We start from the raw sequence: 22,132 nt of genomic DNA, 5'->3' as shown, positions 1-22,132 counted from the left end.
TAGGTCAGGTATCTATAGGTCAGGGCCATGTATCTATAGGTCAGGGTCAGGTATCTATAGGTCAGGTATCTATAGGTCAGGGCCAGGTATCTATAGGTCAGGGTCAGGTATCTGTAGGTCAGGTATCTATAGGTCAGGGCCAGGTATCTATAGGTCAGGGTCAGGTATCTATAGGTCAGGGTCAGGTATCTATAGGTCAGGTATCTATAGGTTAGGGTCAGGTATCTATAGGTCAGGGCCAGGTATCTATAGGTCAGGGCCAGGTATCTATAGGTCAGGGCCAGGTATCTATTGGTCAGGGCCAGGTATCTATAGGTCAGGTATCTATAGGTCAGGGTCAGGTATCTATAGGTCAGGGTCAGGTATCTATAGGTCAGGGTCAGGTATCTATAGGTCAGGGCCAGGTATCTATAGGTCAGGGCCAGGTATCTATAGGTCAGGTATCTATAGGTCAGGGTCAGGTATCTATAGGTCAGGGTCAGGTATCTATAGGTCAGGGCCAGGTATCTATAGGTCAGGGCCAGGTATCTATAGGTCAGGTATCTATAGGGCAGGGCCAGGTATCTATAGGTCAGGGCCAGGTATCTATAGGTCAGGTATCTATAGGTCAGGGCCAGGTATCTATAGGTCAGGTATCTATAGGTCAGGGCCAGGTATCTATAGGTCAGGGCCAGGTATCTATAGGTCAGGTATCTATAGGGCAGGGCCAGGTATCTATAGGTCAGGGCCAGGTATCTATAGGTCAGGTATCTATAGGTCAGGGCCAGGTATCTATAGGTCAGGTATCTATAGGTCAGGGCCAGGTATCTATAGGTCAGGGCCAGGTATCTATAGGTCAGGGCCAAGTATCTATAGGTCAGGGTCAGGTATCTATAGGTCAGGGTCAGGTATCTATAGGTCAGGGTCAGGTATCTATAGGCCAGGTATCTATAGGTCAGGGTAAGGTATCTATAGGTCAGGGTCAGGTATCTATAGGTCAGGTATCTATAGGTCAGGTATCTATAGGTCAGGGTCAGGTATCTATAGGTCAGGGTCAGGTATCTATAGGTCAGGGCCAGGTATCTATAGGTCAGGGCCAGGTATCTATAGGTCAGGGCCAGGTATCTATAGGTCAGGGTCAGGTATCTATAGGTCAGGACCAGGTATCTATAGGTCAGGGTCAGGTATCTATAGGCCAGGGTCAGGTATCTATAGGTCAGGTATCTATAGGTCAGGGTCAGGTATCTATAGGTCAGGGTCAGGTATCTATAGGTCAGGGTCAGGTATCTATAGGTCAGGGCCAGGTATCTATAGGTCAGGGTCAGGTATCTATAGGTCAGGGTCAGGTATCTATAGGTCAGGTATCTATAGGTCAGGGCCAGGTATCTATAGGTCAGGGCCAGGTATCTATAGGTCAGGTATCTATAGGTCAGGGCCAGGTATCTATAGGTCAGGGCCAGGTATCTATAGGTCAGGGCCAGGTATCTATAGGTCAGGGTCAGGTATCTATAAGTCAGGGCCAGGTATCTATAGGTCAGGTATCTATAGGTCAGGGCCAGGTATCTATAGGTCAGGGTCAGGTATCTATAGGCCAGGTATCTATAGGTCAGGGTCAGGTATCTATAGGTCAGGGCCAGGTATCTATAGGCCAGGGTCAGGTATCTATAGGTCAGGTATCTATAGGTCAGGGTCAGGTATCTATAGGTCAGGGTCAGGTATCTATAGGTCAGGGTCAGGTATCTATAGGTCAGGGCCAGGTATCTATAGGTCAGGGTCAGGTATCTATAGGTCAGGGTCAGGTATCTATAGGTCAGGTATCTATAGGTCAGGGCCAGGTATCTATAGGTCAGGTATCTATAGGTCAGGGCCAGGTATCTATAGGTCAGGGCCAGGTATCTATAGGTCAGGTATCTATAGGTCAGGGCCAGGTATCTATAGGTCAGGGCCAGGTATCTATAGGTCAGGGCCAGGTATCTATAGGTCAGGTATCTATAGGTCAGGGCCAGGTATCTATAGGTCAGGGCCAGGTATCTATAGGTCAGGGTCAGGGGAGGCTGCTGAGGGGAGGACAGCTCCTAATAAGAGCTGGAACGAAGCAAATGGAATCATTTTGCTACACTCACAATAGCATCTGTCTACCATGTGACCACTAACATCTACTAACCATGTGTATGTGACCAGTAACATTTGATTTGTATTGGAATGGAATGGAATCAAATGGAATCTTGTGTTTGATGGATTTGATACCATTCCACTGATTCCGCTCCAGCCATTACCACGAGCCAGTCCTCCCAGTTTAAGATGCCACCAACCCCCAGTGTGTCAGGGTGTTGTATGATGTCATTACCACGAGCCAGTCCTCCCCATTTAAGATGCCACCAACCCCCGGTGTGTCAGGGTGTTGTATGATGCCATTACCACGAGGCCGTCCTCCCCATTTACAGTGCCACCAACCCCCAGTGCTCAGAGTGTTGTATGATGTCATTACCACGAGCCAGTCCTCCCCATTTAAGATGCCACCAACCCCCGGTGTGTCAGGGTGTTGTATGATGCCATTACCACGAGCCAGTCCTCCAAGTTTACGATGCCACCAGCCTCCGGTGCTCAGAGTGTTGTATGATGCCATTACCACGAGCCAGTCCTCCCACTTTACGATGCCACCAGCCTCCGGTGCTCAGAGTGTTGTATGATGCCATTACCACGAGGCCGTCCTCGCTGTTTACGGTGCCACCAACCCCCGGTGCTCAGAGTGTTGTATGATGCCATTACCACGAGGCCGTCCTCCCAGTTTAAGGTGCCACCAGCCCCCGGTGCTCAGAGTGTTGTATGATGCCATTACCACGAGGCTGTCCTCCCAGTTTAAGGTGCCACCAGCCTCCGGTGTGTCAGAGTGTTGTATGATGCCATTATCACGAGCCAGTCCTCCCAGTTTAAGGTGCCACCAGCCCCCGGTGCTCAGAGTGTTGTATGATGTAAGATCAATGCTGACACTGGATCTGGCTGATAAACGAGCCATGGACAGAGATGTCAGCAAAACAGTGTCTCTACAGCGTTGGAACAATACCAATGCCTGTTCCTGTCCCTCAGACAGTGTTTGTGTTCCAAATGTCACCCTATTCCCTATATAGTGCACTAGTTTTAACCAGAGACCTCTTTTGGGCCCTGATCAAGTAGTGCACTCTATAAGGGAATAGGGTACCATTTGGGACACACACGGTGTTTCCTGCTCTGAGCTGTTGCTGCAATCATCAGCCCACTTCTTGTTTTTGCCAGAGCAATAAGGAAACTACTAGTCAGGGCTTTTGTTGTTTAAAGAAGTCTCTGTCCAATACTAAACCCAACCAACCACTAATGGGACAAACCATTTCATGGCTGGGAAAGATGATTGTTTAAAAGTGAGACCTAGACAACTGAGACCTAGACAACCAGGTGAGGGGAGTTCCTTACTGAGACCTGGACAACCAGGTGAGGGGAGTTCCTTACTGAGACCTGGACAACCAGGTGAGGGGAGTTCCTCACTGAGACCTAGACAACCAGGTGAGGAGAGTTCCTTACTGAGACCTAGACGACCAGGTGAGGGGAGTTCCTTACTGAGACCTGGACAACCAGGTGAGGGGAGTTCCTTACTGAGACCTAGACAACCAGGTGAGGGGAGTTCCTAACTGAGACCTGGACAACCAGGTGAGGGGAACTCCTTACTAATTAGTGACCTTAATTAATCAATCAAGTACTAGGGAGGACACTTGGCCCTCTGTGGAATGAGTTTGACACGTGGCCTAAAATGTAACAAGTTCACCTAAATATATTAAAGGTATTTATAAAGGAGTGTTGTTCAAAACCCAGATGGAAAATGTACTTAACCAGAAATAAACGTCTTATAAACGTTCTATGTTGAATGGGGTTATTCATGGCACTATTTAACAACAAAAAGCAATTAACTCTGGTTTTGTTGGATTCAAAGTTCCTCGGATCACAAGGTTGACGTTTTCCCCTCCGTTGCTTTTCTTCTGCTGACAGCCTGATTGACCCCAGTAGGTGTGTGACCAGGAACTCTCCAAAGCTATATCCTACTGCACAAATCTCCCATCACTCTCTCCACAGAGCTAGAAATTGTGAAATGTCCAGCGGGAGAGCGGAGAAACCTTTACCAGATATTCCTGAAGATGATGGTAGTAGAGATGACGAGAAGGGATTTGGAAATGTTTTTGCTGAACTTGAATCAGTGGACTTGTCCCTGGGAACCACCTTAAGGTACTTTCAATTTAATCCAAATATGGAAAAAAAGGGAAAAACTATTGTAACAGATTCATTAGTCAAATGTGAGACATTTTCATCTATTCATAATAGCTAATTGTGATGACAATCAATTCGTTTTATTCTCACCGGGAAACAATTATCTGTACAAATAACTACGGTACTTTTGTAATTTAACAATAGCAGTGCAGTTTTAAATGAAATGTAGCATGGACAGAATACTATTTGGTGGTGGTGCTCATTCTGTTACTATTAAAAGCAATTTATAAGTAGGGACTATTCATTCATAGATCCCCCTCTACTGATCTAAGGTTAAGTGGTTAATACATCGGATTTTACATTGATGGGTAGGGTTATTAGCAGGGTAAACAACTGCCTAGCTCAAGGCTGTCACTACATCACACACAGGTAACGTTACGCCCCTTATCGACCGAGTCCGGTACTATCCCGTTCCCCCATCCCGTTTCCCCGCAGTGTCACCGTCACCGCTTGCCACTGTGATGATGACCAGCAACATGGCGGAAAATGAATCCGTGGAGTGTATAACCGAGCACGAACGTATTTTACAAGAAATTGAAAGCACCGACACCGCTTGTGTCGGTCCGACACTTCGGTACGGAAATATATATTTTAAAGAAAATGTATTTTATTATCTTATCGTTTGGTGGGGAAGTAGAACAGTACATTGAAAGACCTTTGTTAGCATCCAATTCCAAGCCAGCTAACGTCAGTTAGCCACATATCTTCCAGACCGTTGTTCCTATGCTACTGTGAGAAGGGTTAGCTAGCTTTAGACAAACCGCTGTTTACACGGCAAGCATCATGTTCATATGTCATGTGTTATAACGTTTTATATGATGCTTGTAATGTCATTTAGGGTGACATGTCACAACTGTAAATATCAATAAGTGGGTGTGGCTCGTTATGTCCAAGGTTGTTAGCTAGCTAGTTTGGCCAGCTATCAGGTTAGCTAACTAGCTAGTTGCATTAGCAGGCTACTAACTAGCTAGTTGGCCAGCTATCAGGTTAGCTAACTAGTTAGTTGGCCAGCTATCAGGTTAGCTAACTAGCTAGTTGCATTAGCAGGCTACTAACTAGCTAGTTGGCCAGCTATCAGGTTAGCTAACTAGTTAGTTGGCCAGCTATCAGGTTAGCTAACTAGCTAGTTGCATTAGCAGGCTACTAACTAGCTAGTTGGCCAGCTATCAGGTTAGCTAACTAGCTAGTTGGGGCAGCTATCAGGTTAGCTAACTAGCTAGTTGGGCAGCTATCAGGTTAGCTAACTAGCTAGTTGGCCAGCTATCAGGTTAGCTAACTAGCTAGTTGGGCAGCTATCAGCTAGCTAACGTTACAGCCATAGCTATATTTATCATTAGCTATGTAGCTAGTTAACGTTACAGCCATAGCTATATTTATCATTAGCTATGTAGCTAGCTAACGTTACAGCCATAGCTATATTTATCATTAGCTAGGTAGCTAGCTAACGTTACAGCCATAGCTATATTTATCATTAGCTAAGTAGCTAGTTAACGTGACAGCCATAGCTATATTTATCATTAGCTAAGTAGCTAGTTAACGTTACAGCCATAGCTATATTTATCATTAGCTAAGTAGCTAGTTAACGTGACAGCCATAGCTATATTTATCATTAGCTAAGTAGCTAGCTAACGTTACAGCCATAGCTATATTTATCATTAGCTAAGTAGCTAGCTAACGTTAGCTTGTAATCCATAATGTAATCAGTCATCGGGTAGCTGTCTATTCAGCAGAAAAGGATCCTAATATAGTTAGCTACTAGTTAGCCATGACTAACTAGATACTCCACATCAAAAACAGCTGGGGCCAAATACAGTGTATTGTAGCATGGGTGGATTTGAATGAATGACACCACCAGCAGCATACCAGCCAACCAGAGGGGAAAGTGGTGTGTTATAGACCAATAAAGAGCCTAACTTTAATCCATATAGTCCAAGGACCATACACGTTCTGTTTTAAAGGATAATTGGTTCTGGGAGCCAAAACAAGCTAAATACTCTCATCTAAAGGTGAATTGATTCTGAAATTGTGATATGGTTCTAGAAACATAAATTCCTCTACTTTCATATCACGTCAAAAATCATTTCACAAACTGGTTTTAACACAGTTGCAGTCGACAGTATTTGTCAGTGATAACACATTTGTGAGGTCCGTGGTCTTCCGGTCACACACAGGTGTTAGGAGAAGCAGATGGCTAATTAGTACAGGTAGTCGACTCTGTTTTCCGTAAGCACGCGCTGTAACATGGAGATATGACTGTGTGGGAACACTAACCCTAATAAAGGTGTTTATGAATTTAACCTTTTGAAAAAAAATATATATATTATTTCTTCCAGATGTGGATAGTCCTTGTGCTTCCAAAACCGTACTGCAAGTGATACTTTCAGACTGAGAGTCGGGGCTCTTTGCAAAACTCCCCCCGTACAGAAAACTCTTATGTCATGTAATGGAACTGAGAGTCATAATCAAGGGCTTGGCCTGTTATGACCTGTTATAGCCTGTTATAGCCTAACAGGCCTGTTATTGCCTGTTATGGCCTGTTATAGTCTATCAGCCTGTTATGACCTGTTATGGCCTTTTATGACCTGTTATGGCCTGTTATAGCCTGTTATAGCCTAACAGGCCTGTTATGGCCTGTTATGGCCTGTTATGGCCTGTTATAGTCTAACAGCCTGTTATGGCCTGTTATGACCTGTTATGGCCTGTTATGACCTGTTATGGCCTGTTATGGCCTGTTATAGCCTGTTATAGCCTAACAGGCCTGTTATGACCTGAGGCCACTTATCTATCTACTCTGTCATTGCTGCTTCTGTCAAAATGATGACAGGTATGTTTCCTTGTTCAGCCAGTTTCAGCCTGGATATTGTATTGTCTCTGAGCTGTAGAGGTTAGGCTACATCCTTGTTGCATGTCAGTTTAGTGTTAACACCAGTCATAATACATCGTTTTAGAGTAGGTTCATCATAGCATTGGGAACTTAAAATTCCAGCTTTAGACCTACACTGTGCAATACATTGAGTTAACCAGGAAGTCATTTCACTGTTTCTTGTTGTACATGTGACATTACAACAGGAAACATTGCAGTAGTGCCTAAAAGTGTGTTAATGATTTTCAGTTCAAAGGGCAAACAAGGTGTGTTCATATCGTTAGGAAGTTAACCTTCAGTCTTCCTCTTATTGAACTGTGTGTGTGTGTGTGTGTGTGTGTGTGTGTGTGTGTGTGTGTGTGTGTGTGTGTGTGTGTGTGTGTTGTGTCCAGTGCCGACAACTTCAAGGTTCATTGTTTTGTACATCCTGCCTGTCGTCTGTTTGAATCGGTCAGTCGTCCTTTGGTTTATCAGACTTCCTCAGCTCATCCTGATCTGCTTTCCAAATGACCCCCTATGCAGTGCACTAGGACCCATAGGGCTCTGGTCTAAAGTAGTGCACTATATAGGGAATAAGGCTCTGGTCTAAAGTAGTGCACTATATAGGGAATAGGGCTCTGGTCTAAAGTAGTGCACTATATAGGGAATAGGGCTCTGGTCTAAAGTAGTGCACTATATAGGGAATAGGGCTCTGGTCAACAGTAGTGTACTATATAGGGAATAGGGCTCTGGTCTAAAGTAGTGCACTATATAGGGAATAGGGCTCTGGTCTAAAGTAGTGCACTATATAGGGAATAGGGTGCCATGTGGGACTCAACCTCTGGGCCTACAGATTGGGTTGTTATTGTTGGCTCTTTCAACACGAGTTGCCCCTTTACCGCAACTGACAGGTGCCGGGGCTGGACTGTGGTTCTTGGGGGGCTGGACTGTGGTTCTTGTGGGGGGCCTGGACTGTGGCGCTTGGGGGGGCTGGACTGTGGCGCTTGGGGGGGCTGGACTGTGGCGCTTGGGGGGCTGGACTGTGGCGCTTGGGGGGGCTGGACTGTGGCGCTTGGGGGGGCTGGACTGTGGCACTTGGGGGGGCTGGACTGTGGCGCTTGGGGGGCTGGACTGTGGCGCCTGGGGGCTGGACTGTGGCGCTTGGGGGGGCTGGACTGTGGCGCTTGGGGGGGCTGGACTGTGGCGCTTGGGGGGGCTGGACTGTGGCGCTTGGGGGGGCTGGACTGTGGCGCCTGGGGGCTGGACTGTGGCGCCTGGGGGCTGGACTGTGGCGCTTGGGGGGGCTGGACTGTGGCGCTTGGGGGGCTGGACTGTGGCACCTGGGGGCTGGACTGTGGCGCCTGGGGGCTGGACTGTGGCGCCTGGGGGCTGGACTATGGCGCCTGGGGGCTGGACTGTGGTGCTTGGGGGGGCTGGACTGTGGCGCTTGGGGGGGCTGGACTGTGGCGCCTGGGGGCTGGACTGTGGCGCCTGGGGGCTGGGCTGGGGGGGCTAGACTGTGGCGCCTGGGGGCTGGACTGTGGCGCCTGGGGGCTGGGCTGGACTGTGGCGCTGGCAGGGTGGGTGGGGGCTGGACTGTGGCGCTGGCAGGGTGGGTGGGGGCTGGACTGCGGCGCTGGCAGGGTGGGTGGGGGCTGGACTGTGGCGCTGGCAGGGTGGGTGGGGGCTGGACTGCGGCGCTGGCAGGGTGGGTGGGGGCTGGACTGTGGCGCTGGCAGGGTGGGTGGGGGCTGGACTGTGGCGCTGGCAGGGTGGCAGGGTGGGTGGGGGCTGGACTGTGGCGCTGGCAGGGTGGGTGGGGGCTGGACTGTGGCGCTGGCAGGGTGGGTGGGGGCTGGACTGTGGCGCTGGCAGGGTGGCAGGGTGGGTGGGGGCTGGACTGCGGCGCTGGCAGGGTGGCAGGGTGGGTGGGGGCTGGACTGCGGCGCTGGCAGGGTGGCAGGGTGGGTGGCAGGGTGGCAGGGTGGGTGGGGGCTGGACTGCGGCGCTGGCAGGGTGGCAGGGTGGGTGGACTGTGGCAGGGTGGGTGGCATAGACATGAAAACTCCCGATGGCGCATGAAGCCAGAAGTACTTGAATTTGAAGCGCGCCATGTTGCTGAATAGCACCAAAAAAATCGCTAAGGATCATGGTCGATGTAGTTGTTTTCATCCTGCCTGAGAGAGTCACTCGTAGCCTGCCGGCCTGTGATTTGGTCTGTGTCATCACTTGGTCCTGTGTGAAGGCAACTGTCAGAATGGATCACTATTTAAATAGATATGTAGCAGTTAGAATGGATCACTATTTAATTAGATATGTAGCAGTTAGAATGGATCACTATTTAATTAGATATGTAGCAGTCAGAATGGATTACTATTTAATTAGATATGTAGCAGTCAGAATGGATCACTATTTAAATAGATATGTAGCAGTTAGAATGGATCACTATTTAAATAGATATGTAGCAGTCAGAATGGATCACTATTTAATTAGATATGTAGCAGAATGATCACTATTTAATTAGATATGTAGCAGTTAGAATGGATCACTATTTAATTAGATATGTAGCAGAATGATCACTATTTAATTAGATATGTAGCAGTTAGAATGGATCACTATTTAAATAGATATGTAGCAGTTAGAATGGATCACTATTTAATTAGATGTGTAGCAGTTAGAATGGATCACTATTTAAATAGATATGTAGCAGAATGATCACTATTTAATTAGATATGTAGCAGTTAGAATGGATCACTATTTAATTAGATATGTAGCAGTTAGAATGGATCACTATTTAAATAGATATGTAGCAGTCAGAATGGATCACTATTTAAATAGATATGTAGCAGTTAGAATGGATCACTATTTAATTAGATATGTAGCAGTTAGAATGGATCACTATTTAATTAGATATGTAGCAGAATGATCACTATTTAAATAGATATGTAGCAGTCAGAATGGATCACTATTTAAATAGATATGTAGCAGTTAGAATGGATCACTATTTAATTAGATATGTAGCAGTTAGAATGGATCACTATTTAAATAGATATGTAGCAGTCAGAATGGATCACTATTTAATTAGATATGTAGCAGAATGATCACTATTTAATTAGATATGTAGCAGAATGATCACTATTTAATTAGATATGTAGCAGTCAGAATGGATCACTATTTAAATGTCTATTCGTAGCCAACTTTAAATAATTGATCACGGGGACCGAACTTGATCATAATAAACACGTTTTAGAGCCCAAAAGAAACGTCATTGTATTATATTGGGTAATTCCGTCGGTTTTGTAATTTGAATAGGCTTTCTAAGGCAGACCGGTGTGTTTCTGTTTGTAGAGGACGATTACAGGCCGTTCCATCTAAATCAGATTGTGTCACATGCTTGGTAAACAACAGGTGTAGACTAACAGTGAAATGCTGACTAACTGGCCCTTCCCAACAACGCAGAGAGAAAGACCATAGAGAAATAATAGAAAAGTTTTATAATAAAAGTCATAAGCAATACAAAATGAGTAACGACAACTTGGCTATAGATACAGGGTAGCAGTACCAAGTCTGTGTGCAGGGGTACGAGGTAATAACTTGGCTATATAGAAAGGGGGTGGATACCTAGTCAGTTGTACAACTGAATGCCTTCAACTCAACCCCATCAGAGAAGTGGTGGAGGGCTGCCATTATCAACATCCAGTGGGTTAACTACTTTGCTTACGGGCAGAACAACAGATGTTTACCTTGTCAGCTTGGGGATTCGATCCAGCCACCTTTGGGTTACTGGCCCAACGCTCTAACCACCAGGCTACCTGCCGCCCCTCCACTCTAACCACTAGGCTACCTGCCCAACGCTCTAACCACTAGGCTACCTGTACCAGTACCAAGGCCATGTGCAGGGCTACAGGTAATTGCAGTAGATACGTGAATAAGCAACAGGATAGATCATTAACAGTTTCAGCAGTGTATGTGATGAGTCAAAAGGGTCAATGCAGATAGTCCGGTTAACTTCTTATGGGCAGGTGGGTATTATAAATATTTAACTTTAATAAAGTCACAAGTGTAATACATCAAAATAAAGCTTAAGATCAGACATAATATTAACTGTTTTAGAAACTTTAGAGTGTTTTCTATCGAAATCTACCAATTATATGCATATCTAGCTTCTAGGCCTGAGTAACAGGCAGTTTACTTTGGGCACGCTTTTCATCCGGACGTCAAAATACTGCCCCCTACCCAAGAGAGGTTAACTATTAACTTCTTGGGGCTATGTGGGACGTTAGCGTGCCACCCGTGGCGCACCCTATCAACAGCAGGTGCATTTCAAGAGCGGCAAATTTGAAACCAAATAAATGTCAAAATTCAAATTTCTCAAACATACAACTAACTTACAGCCTTTGAAAGATAAACATCTCCTTAATCTAACCACGTTTTCCGATTTCAAAAAGGTTTTACGGGGAAAGCATAAAGTTAGGTTATGTTAGGAGAGTACATTGACAATAGCTGTGTGTAGTGTATTGTCGATTCAAAGACAGGCGTCACCAAAACCATAAAATCAGCTAAAATTATGCACTAACCTTTTACAATCTCCATCAGATGACACTCCTAGGACATTATGTTAGTCAATGCATGCATTTTTAGTTCTATCAAGTTCATATTTGTATCTAAAAACAGCGTTTTACTATGGCGTTGATGTTCAGGAAATCGTTTCCCTCCAATACCGGCAGTCAAGTCATGACAACAAAATAATTAATTCATATTAGAAAACATTGGTAAAATATTATATTGTCATTCAAAGAATTATAGATTTACATCTCTTGAACGCAATGGACTTGCCAGATTTAAAATGAACCTTACTGGGAAATCACACTTTGCAATAATCTGAGCACTGCGCCAGAAAAATACGCATTGCGATACAGACTAACCGCCATGTTGGAGAGATCTAAAATCGAAAATACTATGTAAATAATCCATTACCTTTGATTCTCTTCATCAGATGTCACTTCCAAAGAATCCCAGGTCCATAACGAATGTAGTTTTGTTCAAAAAAGCTCATCATTTATGTCCAAAAACCTCCGTGTTGTAGCACATGATCTAAGCCAGCCGGACTTCACTTCACGAACGGAAAAAATATATTTACGTTCGTTCAAACATGTCAAACGTTGTATCGCATAAATCATTAGGGCCTTTTTTAACCAGAACATGAATAAAATTCAAGGCGGACCATTGGGTTCTCTTTTAAAACGTTTCGGAATGAGAGTACCCACCATCAACTCGCACGCCAGGTGTCTAATGGGCCATCGCCGTTCCAAAGCTCTTCTTCAGTCAGATCTCACTGTAGAAGACTCAAAACACTTTGTAAAGGCTGGGGACATCTTGTGGAAGCAATAGGAAGTGCCAAAACATACCTCACCCCCTTTGTTTTTCAATGGTATAGGCTTAAAGTCAATTCAACACATCAGGTATCCACTTCCTGTCAGAATCTGTCTCAGGGTTTTGCCTGCCAAATGAGTTCTGTTATACTCACAGACACCATTCAAACAGTTTTTGAAACTTTAGGGTGTTTTCTATCCATATATAATAATTATATGCATATTGTAGTTACTGGGTAGGATTAGTAACCAGATTAAATTGGGTACATTTTTTTATCCAGCCGTGAAAATACTGCCCCCTATACCCTAACAGGTTAAACTAACTATTTAGCGGTCTTATGGTTTGGGGACAAGCTGTTCACCGTCCTATTGGTTCTAGACGTGGTGCATTGGTAACCTTTGCCATGAGGTAGCAGAAAGAAGCCAATTTCTAGGGTCTGCCTCTGACACCGCCTGGTATAGAGTTCCTGGATGGCAGGGAGCTCGTCCCCAGTGACGTACTGGGCGGTACGCACTACCCTCTGCGGTCGGATGCCAAGCAGTTGCTATACCAGGCGGTGATGCAGCCAGTCGAGATGCTCTCGATGGTGTAGCTGTAGAACGTTTTGAGAATCTGAGGGCCCAACTCCTGAGAGGGAAGAGGCGTTGTCGTGGTGGTGCTGAAGGGGCGGGTCGTGCCGTTGAAGGGGCGGGTCGTGCCGTTGAAGGGGCGGGTCGTGCCCTTGAAGGGGCGGGGAACAGTAGTCCTCTCCTACCTACAGGATGGTTTTGAACAGTAGTCCTCTCCTACCTACAGGATGGTTTTGAACAGTAGTCCTCTCCTACCTACAGGATGGTTTTGAACAGTAGTCCTCTCCTACCTACAGGATGGTTTTGAACAGTAGTCCTCTCCTACCTACAGGATGGTTTTGAACAGTAGTCCTCTCCTACCTACAGGATGGTTTTGAACAGTAGTCCTCTCCTACCTACAGGTTGGTTTTGAACAGTAGTCCTCTCCTACCTACAGGATGGTTTTGAACAGTAGTCCTCTCCTACCTACAGGATGGTTTTGAACAGTAGTCCTCTCCTACCTACAGGATGGTTTTGAACAGTAGTCCTCTTCTACCTACAGGAAGGTTTTGAACAGTAGTCCTCTCCTACCTACAGGATGGTTTTGAACAGTAGTCCTCTCCTACCTACAGGATGGTTTTGAACAGTAGTCCTCTCCTACCTACAGGATGGTTTTGAACAGTAGTCCTCTCCTACCTACAGGATGGTTTTGAACAGTAGTCCTCTCCTACCTACAGGATGGTTTTGAACAGTAGTCCTCTCCTACCTACAGGATGGTTTTGAACAGTAGTCCTCTCCTACCTACAGGATGGTTTTGAACAGTAGTCCTCTCCTACCTACAGGATGGTTTTGAACAGTAGTCCTCTCCTACCTACAGGATGGTTTTGAACAGTAGTCCTCTCCTACCTCATCGCAGGTAGTGTGTTTCCCGTAGCTCTGCTCTCGTATCGGGGTAGATGCTGACCATCTGTCCCTGGTACTGCAGTGTTCCCATCTCTCCTGCGAGGCAAAGAATAATTTGTTTTGCCTCAAAGCTATGTAGCCGTGTTATCGTACACCGGTTTCCATTTGTCGTTGGTCCGGTGCGATGAGCAATGTTCACCTGAGGGGGAAGGACCACGCTTCTCTTGACCAATAAGTTGTCTATGAATGTTTTTTTTTTTTTACCAGCTTCGATTCCGTGAACCAATTAAATGATTCTCAAATGACATGTTTTGCTGTGGGTTTTCTAGCGTTTAATTTTCCTCCAACAGCTTAGCGATTTATCGTCTTCTCCAGCGTTTCTCCAGTGTGTCGTGGATTTGACTCCAGCTTGGTGTCCAGAGCGAACAATGTCTCAGATATATATATGCCATATATATATATATGGCATCTACGTGTACTTTGACGTTTGTACCCAAGCACAACTTTTTTCTTTATTTTTTAAGTGAAGCACCGTTTCAATTCGTGTTTTTGAAGAAAGAAATAACGACAGATTTGTGGTGGATAAAGTCTTTAATTTGATGGAAAATTCTATCACACGAACTAAAGCTTGTTCACTGGAAGTCAGTTCTTCAGCGAATCACCATTTTTCCTAATGGAACGAGTCAAATGTTTTTTTTGTTTTGTTGTGAATCAAGATCAGGACATCGATGCTGGATTCTGGAGCCTAATTTATAAAAAAATAAACATTTAGTTTGTTATTACGTTCTCCCCTCGGGTGTAGCTCGTCTGAGGAGGAGACGTAAACGCCTGGGCCTAAACACACCAGGTAACACGGATGAAATGGGAAGAAATGTGGGGTGCAATGGGCGATAAATAAATCAGACCACAACCAGAACTCAATTTTAACCCTCAGGGGATGTTTAGTGAATTAGTTAAAATAAACAATATAACACACCCATAAATAATCAGTAAGAAACAACAACAACAAGGGAAGGTAAGAGAAGGGAATGTTTGGGATCGGGGTCCAAGTAATGAAAATAAACAAAAGGTCCCTCCTCTTCTACACACCTAATCCTTCCTAACACACTCTAAACCCTAACCCACTGTCCTACCTGGTTCCAAGAAAAATACAAGGGTGACACCCGCCCGGCTAACCTAGTGTATAAAACAATGGGTTATCTACGTGAGAATGTACACCCATGGGCAGATCTACCTTTTCCCTTCTCCAGGACCTAGGTAGGGTGGAGCGCCTCAGGAGGACAGGCTGAAACACAAACAAAGACATTAACACAAATAATCAAACAAAAAACAAGTGTCCTCTCTCTCCCCCTCCTCTCTCTTCTCACACGGCAAACAGATATCCTCTCTGTAATCAGCTACAGCCACGCCCACCATCGTTAGCCGCAACTCGGTACACCTGTAATGCTCAGGACAAACACACTAACAGGGGAAAATGGGGAACAAGAAAAACGTAACACGCAACATTTGTCGATAACTTGGACAGACTGTTGCTAATGGGCGTCATTCTCTTGTCACAACAATCCTTTTTTTCCCCATAAATCCCAGTTGGGTTGCAGTTAGGAGCCAAGGTTATATCTGGGTTAGTCAGTGCAAGGTCCTCCACAGCGCCTACATTTCCATTCTATTAGTTATTCCCTGATTGTTTTGTTGTTGTTGTTGCTTCTCCTGGCTCATTGATGTCAGTGACGGAGCGGTTGGTTTGTCTCGCTGTTGTGCACAGCCAGTGTCCCGGGGAGTGGGTGGGGGGGGTTGAGCAACAATGGTGCCAGGCTGGGTGTTCTGTGTCTCACCCTCTTCAATCTGCAGGCCAGAGGAAGCCTGAGTTCTTTCCCCTCTCCCCCCCTTATGCTCTAGCTCTTCCCTCAGCCCCACAGGAAGCACCTGCAGCCTGGCTCTCTCTCTCTCTCTCTCTCTCTCTCTCTAACCGCCACAGCCAATCAGGATATCACTGCATGACAGGGAGGGGGGCGGGAGGGGGGGGAGGCCCCCAAAACGTTTGAAAGATGGACTGTTTTCCCGAGGCCGTTTTTGGGGGGTTGAAACGAGCTGTCGTCGTCCTCCTGCATTGTGACCAGAGGAAAACATCTGTCCCCATCGAACGTTTTATCACCTGGCACAAGGTTCGCTCTTTTGTTTCAGCCTCATGTTGATTAGTGAGGATGAATATATAGAAAGGTGGTATAACGAGGTTAAACTGCTCTTGGACAAGGTCATAGGGAAGTAGCATGGACGAGGGTCACGCTGTTCTGTGTAAAGAGCAACAAATCAGCACTTCTCTAACAGTAGGGCCCTAGAAAGTCTGTTTATCAGTAGGGCCCTAGAAAGTCTCTCTATCAGTAGGGCCCTAGACAGTCTGTCTGTCAGTAGGGCCCTAGAAAGTCTATCAGTAGGGACCAAGAAAGTCTGTCTGTCAGTAGGGCCCTAGAAAGTCTGTTATCAGTAGGGCCCTAGAAAGTCTGTCTTATCAGTAGGGCCCTAGAAAGTCTGTCTGTCAGTAGGGCCCTAGAAAGTCTGTCTTATCAGTAGGGCCCTAGAAAGTCTGTCTGTCAGTAGGGCCCTAGAAAGTCTGTCTGTCAGTAGGGCCCTAGAAAGTCTGTCTTATCAGTAGGGCCCTAGAAAGTCTGTCTTATCAGTAGGGCCCTAGAAAGTCTGTCTTATCAGTAGGGCCCTAGACAGTCTGTCTTATCAGTAGGGCCCTAGAAAGTCTGTCTGTCAGTAGGGCCCTAGAAAGTCTGTCTGTCAGTAGGGCCCTAGAAAGTCTGTCTTATCAGTAGGGCCCTAGAAAGTCTGTCTATCAGTAGGGCCCTAGAAAGTCTGTCTATAAGTAGGGCCCTAGACAGTCTGTCTATCAGTAGGGCCCTAGACAGTCTGTCCTATCAGTAGGCCCTAGAAAGTCTCTCTATCAGTAGGGCCCTAGACAGTCTGTCCTATCAGTAGGGCCCTAGACAGTCTGTCCTATCAGTAGGCCCTAGAAAGTCTGTCTATCAGTAGGGCCCTAGAAAGTCTGTCTGTCAGTAGGGCCCTAGACAGTCTGTCTAACAGTAGGGCCCTAGAAAGTCTGTCTGTCAGTAGGGCCCTAGAAAGTCTGTCTATCAGTAGGGCCCTAGAAAGTCTGTCTATAAGTAGTGCCCTAGAAAGTCTGTCTATCAGTAGGGCCCTAGAAAGTCTGTTATCAGTAGGGCCCTAGAAAGTCTATCAGTAGGGACCAAGAAAGTCTGTCTATAAGTAGGGCCCTAGAAAGTCTGTCATATCAGTAGGGCCCTAGAAAGTCTGTCTAACAGTAGGGCCCTAGAAAGTCTGTCTTATCAGTAGACAGACTTTCTAGGGCCCTACTGATAGACAGACTTTCTAGGGCCCTATCAGTAGGGCCCTAGAAAGTCTGTCTATCAGTAGGGCCCTAGAAAGTCTGTCTATCAGTAGGGCCCTAGAAAGTCTGTCTATCAGTAGGGCCCTAGAAAGTCTGTCTATCAGTAGGGCCCTAGAAAGTCTGTCTATCAGTAGGGCCCTAGTCCACACATTAAAACACAATTCAACAATATTCAAAAATGTATTGAACTTCAGTAGGTAATCATCTAAATGTATTGAACTTTAGTAGGTAATCAACTAAATGTATTGAACTTTAGTAGGTAATCAACTAAATGTATTGAACTTTAGTAGGTAATCAACTAAATGTATTGAACTTTAGTAGGTAATCAACTAAATGTATTGAACTTCAGTAGGTAATCAACTAAATGTATTGAACTTTAGTAGGTAATCAACTAAATGTATTGAACTTTAGTAGGTAATCAACTAAATGTATTGAACTTTAGTAGTTAATCAACTAAATGTATTGAACTTTAGTAGGTAATCAACTAAATGTATTGAACTTTAGTAGGTAATCAACTAAATGTATTGAACTTTAGTAGGTAATCAACTAAATGTATTGAACTTCAGTAGGTAATCAACTAAATGTATTGAACTTTAGTAGGTAATCAACTAAATGTATTGAACTTTAGTAGGTAATCAACTAAATGTATTGAACTTTAGTAGGTAATCAACTAAATGTATTGAACTTTAGTAGGTAATCAACTAAATGTATTGAACTGTAGTAGGTAATCAACTAAATGTATTGAACTGTAGTAGGTAATCAACTAAATGTATTGATCTTTAGTAGGTAATCAACTAAATGTATTGAACTTTAGTAGTTAATCAACTAAATGTATTGAACTTCAGTAGGTAATCAACTAAATGTATTGAACTTTAGTAGGTAATCAACTAAATGTATTGAACTTTAGTAGGTAATCAACTAAATGTATTGAACTTTAGTAGGTAATCAACTAAATGTATTGAACTTTAGTAGGTAATCAACTAAATGTATTGAACTTTAGTAGGTAATCAACTAAATGTATTGCACTTTAGTAGGTAATCAACTAAATGTATTGAACTTCAGTAGGTAATCAACTAAATGTATTGAACTTTAGTAGGTAATCAACTAAATGTATTGAACTTTAGTAGGTAATCAACTGAATGTATTGAACTTTAGTAGGTAATCAACTAAATGTATTGAACTTCAGTAGGTAATCAACTGAATGTATTGAACTTTAGTAGGTAATCAACTAAATGTATTGAACTTTAGTAGGTAATCAACTAAATGTATTGAACTTTAGTAGGTAATCAACTAAATGTATTGAACTTTAGTAGGTAATCAACTAAATGTATTGAACTTCAGTAGGTAATCAACTAAATGTATTGAACTTCAGTAGGTAATCAACTAAATGTATTGAACTTCAGTAGGTAATCAACTAAATGTATTGAACTTTAGTAGGTAATCAACTAAATGTATTGAACTTTAGTAGGTAATCAACTAAATGTATTGCACTTTAGTAGGTAATCAACTAAATGTATTGAACTGTAGTAGGTAATCAACTAAATGTATTGAACTGTAGTAGGTAATCAACTAAATGTATTGATCTTTAGTAGGTAATCAACTAAATGTATTGAACTTTAGTAGGTAATCAACTAAATGTATTGAACTTCAGTAGGTAATCAACTAAATGTATTGAACTTTAGTAGGTAATCAACTAAATGTATTGAACTTTAGTAGGTAATCAACTAAATGTATTGAACTTTAGTAGGTAATCAACTAAATGTATTGAACTTTAGTAGGTAATCAACTAAATGTATTGAACTTTAGTAGGTAATCAACTAAATGTATTGCACTTTAGTAGGTAATCAACTAAATGTATTGAACTTCAGTAGGTAATCAACTAAATGTATTGAACTTTAGTAGGTAATCAACTAAATGTATTGAACTTTAGTAGGTAATCAACTGAATGTATTGAACTTTAGTAGGTAATCAACTAAATGTATTGAACTTTAGTAGGTAATCAACTAAATGTATTGAACTTCAGTAGGTAATCAACTAAATGTATTGAACTTCAGTAGGTAATCAACTAAATGTATTGAACTTCAGTAGGTAATCAACTAAATGTATTGAACTTTAGTAGGTAATCAACTAAATGTATTGAACTTTAGTAGGTAATCAACTAAATGTATTGAACTTCAGTAGGTAATCAACTAAATGTATTGAACTTTAGTAGGTAATCAACTAAATGTATTGAACTTTAGTAGGTAATCAACTAAATGTATTGAACTTCAGTAGGTAATCAACTAAATGTATTGAACTTAGTAGGAAATCAACTAAATGTATTGAACTTTCTTGAACATTTGTATAATTTGACCAAGTTAATGAAATACCACATGACCAAAATGCATCAGAGATTCTTATTTTCCAACAACTTTCTGAAATGGTACCGGAATATGTGTGTGTGTGTGTGTGTGTGTGTGTGTGTGTGTGTGTGTGTGTGTGTGTGTGTGTGTGTGTGTGTCCACACTTTTGTGGAGCCGTTAGCAATGATGCTAATGATAACCTTCTGGGAGAGATGGATATGCTTTATCCCCCCCTAAAAAAAAAACCTTCTAAATGAAATATTAACTACAAAGTAGCCTGGCAGAATGATATCATGGTTATTTGCATTAATCCAGTGGCCATTTGTTTTGCAAACTCACGTGAGCGCCACAGAAACATGGCTCACCAAACGGTCTGGCTGATGCGCACTTCAACTGAAGGGTAATTACACCCCAAAATGTACATTACTTCATTTATTTGTATTTATTTTACAGACCTCTAAGTATTGTTGTAGACTTGGAAGATCCAATTCTGTTTTTGTTGTTGTTTTTTTTTAAAGCGAAACCCTGAAGGAAATAAAAAACGTGAACAGACAAATCAACAGATTTTCTAGGCGCTATATATATATATATATATCAGTGATCTCTCTTTGCTTCTTTTAGTTATTTCACCAACACGTGAGGTTTGCTGTTGTACCACACCCTGTGTTCATTTCCTTCCCAAGCACCACTGGGTTTTACACAGCAATGGTTTCATGTTCTCTTCTACTTTATAACACAGGAGGTGTGTGGCTCATTACGGGGAACGAGACAAACTGGCTAAATTGTGATCTGGGTGGGGTGGGGTGGGTGTTCAAGGGATCTGCATGGTTATTAGAATATATACAAATAGAATATCCAAATATCCCAAAGAGATGTTTTAAATATTCTAATACTTGTGAGACTATTTTAAAAACACAGGCTTTTTCTAAATGTGGAAAAAATTATAATTATGTTGCATAGAAGGAGATATCATGACATTTCAAATGCTTAATTTTTTAAAAACGACAAAAAACTTTTCAATGTTGTTTTTTTTATTCCATGTGCCCGGTCGACTTCATGTGTCACTTAGCTTGTTGTTTGTTGACCAAATCGAAGAGGCTCAATGTGTAGGAAGTGGACGGAGAGTTAAGTAATGGGATGCAAACTTACGACATGAAGTTGGTGAAATGAGGAGTAGGTGACAAGCAGCAACGGACAGGCTGTTTTATCCGAATGGGGTCGGGGAGAAAACACACAGCATGTAGCTTCAATTAGCCTAGCTAGCTGTAGCTGGCTAGCTTCTCTAGGCTGCTACCAGTTAGCTAGTCTTGACTGTAGCTGACAGAACAGAGTAGATCCATTCTCTACCACTAGGACTAGGTTACACCAGACAGAACAGAGTAGATCCATTCTCTACCACTAGGTTACACCAGACAGAACAGAGTAGATCCATTCTCTACCACTAGGACTAGGTTACACCAGACAGAACAGAGTAGATCCATTCTCTACCACTAGGACTAGGTTACACCAGACAGAACAGAGTAGATCCATACTCGACCTCTAGGTTACACCAGACAGAACAGAGTAGATCCATTCTCTACCACTAGGTTACACCAGACAGAACAGAGTAGATCCATTCTCTACCACTAGGTTACACCAGACAGAACAGAGTAGATCCATTCTCTACCACTAGGACTAGGTTACACCAGACAGAACAGAGTAGATCCATTCTCTACCACTAGGACTAGGTTACACCAGACAGAACAGAGTAGATCCATTCTCTACCACTAGGTTACACCAGACAGAACAGAGTAGATCCATTCTCTACCACTAGGTTACACCAGACAGAACAGAGTAGATCCATTCTCTACCACTAGGACTAGGTTACACCAGACAGAACAGAGTAGATCCATTCTCTACCACTAGGTTACACCAGACAGAACAGAGTAGATCCATTCTCTACCACTAGGACTAGGTTACACCAGACAGAACAGAGTAGATCCATTCTCTACCACTAGGACTAGGTTACACCAGACAGAACAGAGTAGATCCATTCTCTACCACTAGGTTACACCAGACAGAACAGAGTAGATCCATTCTCTACCACTAGGACTAGGTTACACCAGACAGAACAGAGTAGATCCATTCTATACCACTAGGACTAGGTTACACCAGACAGAACAGAGTAGATCCATTCTCTACCACTAGGACTAGGTTACACCAGACAGAACAGAGTAGATCCATTCTCTACCACTAGGTTACACCAGACAGAACAGAGTAGATCCATTCTCTACCACTAGGTTACACCAGACAGAACAGAGTAGATCCATTCTCTACCACTAGGTTACACCAGACAGAACAGAGTAGATCCATTCTCTACCACTAGGTTACACCAGACAGAACAGAGTAGATCCATTCTCTACCACTAGGACTAGGTTACACCAGACAGAACAGAGTAGATCCA

At 43.5% G+C, this 22,132-nt stretch overlaps 1 protein-coding gene across 1 annotated transcript in view; it reads left to right on the top strand.

The window, feature by feature from the left end:
- Positions 1-4,081: 4,081 nt before the first annotated feature.
- Positions 4,082-22,132, top strand: part of LOC115189572 (exocyst complex component 6) — a 70,566-nt gene continuing 52,515 nt past the window's right edge. Inside the window, exon 1 of the mRNA XM_029748189.1 lies at positions 4,082-4,230. Coding sequence (XP_029604049.1) covers positions 4,097-4,230 — 134 coding nt within the window. The 5' untranslated portion in view covers positions 4,082-4,096. The remainder of the gene's footprint in view (positions 4,231-22,132) is intronic.

Source organism: Salmo trutta, unplaced genomic scaffold, assembly GCF_901001165.1.
Source record: "Salmo trutta unplaced genomic scaffold, fSalTru1.1, whole genome shotgun sequence".
In the NCBI taxonomy this organism is placed as follows: domain Eukaryota; kingdom Metazoa; phylum Chordata; class Actinopteri; order Salmoniformes; family Salmonidae; genus Salmo; species Salmo trutta.
The sequence above is the reverse complement of the archived record's forward strand: the minus strand, read 5'-3'. Positions and strand labels throughout refer to the sequence as shown.